The 4749-nt window shown below is 30.4% G+C and overlaps 1 protein-coding gene across 1 annotated transcript; it reads left to right on the top strand.

Annotated features, from left to right (window-relative positions):
- Nucleotides 1–1777: 1777 nt before the first annotated feature.
- On the top strand, nucleotides 1778–3359 carry LOC114189743 (ethylene-responsive transcription factor ERF113-like; the record flags this gene model as incomplete). Its single annotated transcript, XM_028078417.1, has 2 exons — nucleotides 1778–2045; nucleotides 2664–3359. Coding segments are annotated over 2 exons (873 nt in total), but the record flags the coding sequence as incomplete, so codon positions are not given.
- Nucleotides 3360–4749: the final 1390 nt, after the last annotated feature.

Here is a 4749-nt window from a genome sequence, read left to right on the forward strand (position 1 = left end):
GAATTGGTCCCTGCTTGAAAATTTGATTATGTTTGGTTCCCTAACTTTAGAAGGCCATGGATTTAGTCTCCCCTAAAACTCTAAATCAACACTAGGCTTCAACTGGTGTCCACTTATTGCTTTTTGCATCCGCTTTTTTTCGATGCTATTCTTCAACATTCTTGTAAGTGATTTCTCTTCTTTGGTTATTTTCTTTTTAATTAAAAACTTTTATTATATTTTCTTAAAAAAATAGAAAACATAAGAACGAATGAGTAAAATTTAATATATATATATATATATATATATATATATATATATAATTGCATTTTTAGTTATAAATTAACTTCAACTTAACACAAATATCTAATTGTAAATATGGATTAAATTGAAATTGTAAATATTCGAGGTTGTAGGATAAAAAATCGCTTATAAAAAGAAGTTGTAGTTCTATGTGCCAATTGTAAATAGTTGATCTTTATACTATTGAAATACAATTATCAAATTTATGATGTTCTATGAATTTAACTTGTAGTATTCAGGTCAACCGGGAAGCTATGAGTGTGAATATTATGTGGTCAGGCACATGCATAGAATTATATTTGCAAACATTGTTGACTCAAAGATTAAGTATTAAGTATTTAGTATTCAAAGATTGTTGACTCAAACTGTTTATTGTGTAAATTTTCAATAACGCGTAAAAGTCTTAAAGGAAGACGATGTTAGGTATTTTGTTAGTTTTAATGTAAATATTATATGTATAATCATTAGGTTAGGATTATATATTTGATGTAAATATTAGATTGAATTTCATGTAAATATTAGGTTAGGATTACATTACAACTTTGAAAGAAAATATACATTTGTAGTTGTTCGGGATAATTATATGCAGGTTATGTATATGGTAAGGAGCACAAACGAATTTGTTATTTTAAAAAAAGTCACTTTTTATATTGGTTACACTAAAAAAAATGATATCTAGTGGTTGTTATTTTGCGGAGGTTATAAAAAACCCCACAAATTAGCATAAGCTTATAAAAAACCTTTATAAATTAACATAATTTAGGATGGTCTAGTAAATTGTCTAAAATGATAATAATAGTGACATTTTTGTATTCTATTTGTAGTGTTAAGGCCTCAACCAGTATAAAAAGTGCCTTTTTTTATATCAGTTAAGGCCACAATGGACATTTTCTATATTGATTATGGCCTTAACCGATATAAAAAAAGACACTTTTATATACCGATTATGACCTAAAGTGATATAAAAAGTCACTTTTATTACATAATTTTTCTTTTCCTAATGGATTTTTTATACTAATTTCAAAACTGGTATAGAAAATGAACATTCTTTATCGCCTATATTTATACTGAATCTGGAATCGATATAGAAAATCTTTTTTAACCGACATAAACAAATTTCCCTGGACTAGGTTAGAAAAAAAAAACAAAGGAACCTAATTGCTCTTCCTTCTATGGACTAACAAAACTCACTAGCTCTTTTTCTCTCTCTCATTTCCCATGGAGAATTGAACCCTATCTCAAAGTAACAAACAAGCAAGGTTATCTTTTGCTTTTTCCCTTCTAGTAAATATTCGTTTTTTTTTTTAACTCGTCTTTCTTATTTAAAAGATGATGGGGGCAAGAGTATCCTTCTTTTGATATTGGTTTCATTCATATTCCATCACTCTTCTCTATAAGAAATTCTAGATCTGCTTTATAAGAAGGCATATATAGCAGCAAGGTTCTCACCAAGAGCAAGAAAAGAGGTTAATCAATTCAGTGTGTTGATAGGTAAAAGACTTCTACAGAAGAACCTTTCATAGAATTGAACAAGGTGGATCGAAGGCATGGAAAGAGGCCTCTCCCTTCTGATCATGCATCAAGGGAGAATAGGGAAGGTTTCAACTTCCCTAGCCAACAAGGGGAGGAAGAACCTTCTTCATTCCCCTTTGTTCAACATCCAATCAATACTGCAGATGATAGCACCCCTTCTACATATGGCCAAATACCCACTTCTACCTTGATTGAGACACAGGACCCATCTCAGCACCCTTTAAATCAAGGTAAAAAATTTGCCAGGTTCATGCACTATCTTTATATTTTTCAATTTATATATTCATCTATGTCATACTATGCAACCCTATTTGTCAAAGATTTCACCAGGATCACTTTCTGTTCTCCTTTTTCAACTCCACACATATCTATATAGAAGTAGATTCTACAGAGATCTACTTATTTAAATGGGGTTTCAAAATATTTATGATTTTTTTTTTTGGCATCACTAGCACGAGTGCAATTTCCAAATCTGAATTGAAAAACAGAAAAAGAAAAATGAGGACATGTATGTCTTCTCTTTTTCTAAAAGGGTTGTTGGTTTGATGCACATGTAAAATATGTGTTTTAAACTTGCAAAGATAAACCAGTTGAAATGACACTCTCTAACACTCTCTTTATGTATCGATCTTGATCCCTTGAATGTTATTCTACAAGGTTGGTGTGGTGTGTATGTTGTTATAATGATTGTGGGGACAAAGAGTTAGGTATTTTCAGTGAGCAATATTTTCCATTGGTGCTTTAATTTGTTAGGGTGGCTGTGTTTTGGTAAATGAGAAATTGGACGAAACGAAAAGAAAAGTGTGTGTGTGTGCCTAACCAAAGCATTGTTGTGCAATAATTGAAAGGGAGAAAAAGACACTATCGTGGAGTTCGGCAGAGACCGTGGGGGAAATGGGCTGCCGAAATCCGCGACCCTAAAAAGGCTGCTAGAGTGTGGCTTGGCACGTTTGACACGGCAGAGGCTGCAGCTGCTGCTTATGATGCTGCTGCTTTGAAGTTCAAAGGATCCAAAGCAAAGCTCAATTTCCCTGAACACCTTCTTCTTGCTTCAATACCACCTTCTTCACCTTCATCTTCACCTTCACCTCAAACTATTAACACCAATAACAGTTATTATGCTTCTTTTTCTTCACCTCTTGCACCTCATGCACCAACACCATCACCACCACCACCACTTTATCAACCACAACCCTTACCATCACAGGAAGAAGCGTTTCCAAACCTAATGCAGTACGCACAGCTTCTTTGGAGTAGGGACGATGATGATCTACAACGTGTTGCTTCAGGCCTTCACCATGACTCTTTCTACGATTCCAGTTCTTCAACTTTGTTCTCTTCCTCCTCCACTTCTTCTGTTGTGACTGAATCTGATCAACGGATTGGAGGTGACACCAGTGGCTTCAAGGATTCTTGCTTTTCTAGAGGGAGTGATTTTCATGCCAAGAATTGAACACAATGCTGTGCTGTGTGTTCAAAACCTAGCTGCTTTTTCTGTCTATTGGTTTCATAATTCAAATAATGGTTCTTTTACTTCAGGTAAACTCACATTTTCACATCAGAAGTGTCAGTAAAGGAGTCATATATATGTTTCTGATATTATATTATATTATATTATATATGTTCTTACAAACCATGGTTGGTAAATTGATTAGTGTGTGTTTTTAAGTTTATCTGTTACAGGCATAATTATTATCATGTTTCTGACCAGATAACTATATGTATAACTATTTCAATTATAAAACTTGGTTTTTCAGTTATTTATTAGATATGATACTTATATAATAATTTCTACAACATTAGTTTTCTGTTTATATACTCACATAGAAATTGACACCTAAAGAAGAAATAATAATATAAAAGTATATTGTATGAATTTCTGTAAAACATATATTTCTCTTCCTTTTTTAGGCCAATGGTTATAAAATTAATGGAAAAGTATTCACACTGAAATTATAGAGAAAAAAGAAACACTGATATCATTAGTTGTTGTATTAAAAAATGAGTTAAATGTGTTTTTTGTCCTTAAGTTTGAGTAAATTTTGAAATTGGTTTCTCTTCAAAATTTTATACCAATTTATTCGTTCATCTTTTGAAATATGTAAATTTAGTTTTTCTTACCAAATTTTATTATATTTATTTGACATTTTAAACGTATTTTATGATAATATTTGAGTTAATATTGAAACAAAAATGTGTCAAACAGTGTAAACAATTCAAATACTATCATGAAATGCACTTGAAATGTCAGATAAACTTAACAAAATTTGGTTAAAATGACTGAATTCACGTATTTTTAAAGATGAATGACTAAATTAGTCAAAATTTTTGAAGAGATACTAATTCTAAATTTCATTGAAATTTGAGAGATCAAAAGCATATTTAACCCTTAAAAAATGTTTGTCGTTTAAAATAAGTTCACTGATCTATACAAATTGATTATATGGATTATCATCATAAAACTTCATTTTTTATAAACAAAAAACATTATTAAAAGAGTTAAAATGTGTAGTTAATCAAGTATTTGAGTATGATATCAATAAGTTTTTTGAGAAAAATAATTGAAATGATATGAGTGGATATATATATATATATATATATATATATATATATATATACACACGTGTGTGTGCAATGAATTTTTTTTGTCATACTTGGAATCGTAAATATTATAATTATTTATTCATGAATTTCTTTGTATTGTTTGCAGCCATATATCCCTGGGCATGATCCAACTATACATATAAAATTTCAAAATGAAAGAAAAAAAAAGAAAGAAAACACGCAAATAAAGACTGTGAAAGGCCAAAACGAAAGTGACTCAATCTTTTGATAAATTTTACGCACACCTTTTTCAATATGAGTATTGCGTACATATGTATCATATAAATAAGATTCAAATAAATTGATTTCATTCAATAGTAATATATATAT

This window comes from Vigna unguiculata, chromosome 1 (genome assembly GCF_004118075.2).
Source record: "Vigna unguiculata cultivar IT97K-499-35 chromosome 1, ASM411807v1, whole genome shotgun sequence".
NCBI lineage: Eukaryota > Viridiplantae > Streptophyta > Magnoliopsida > Fabales > Fabaceae > Vigna > Vigna unguiculata.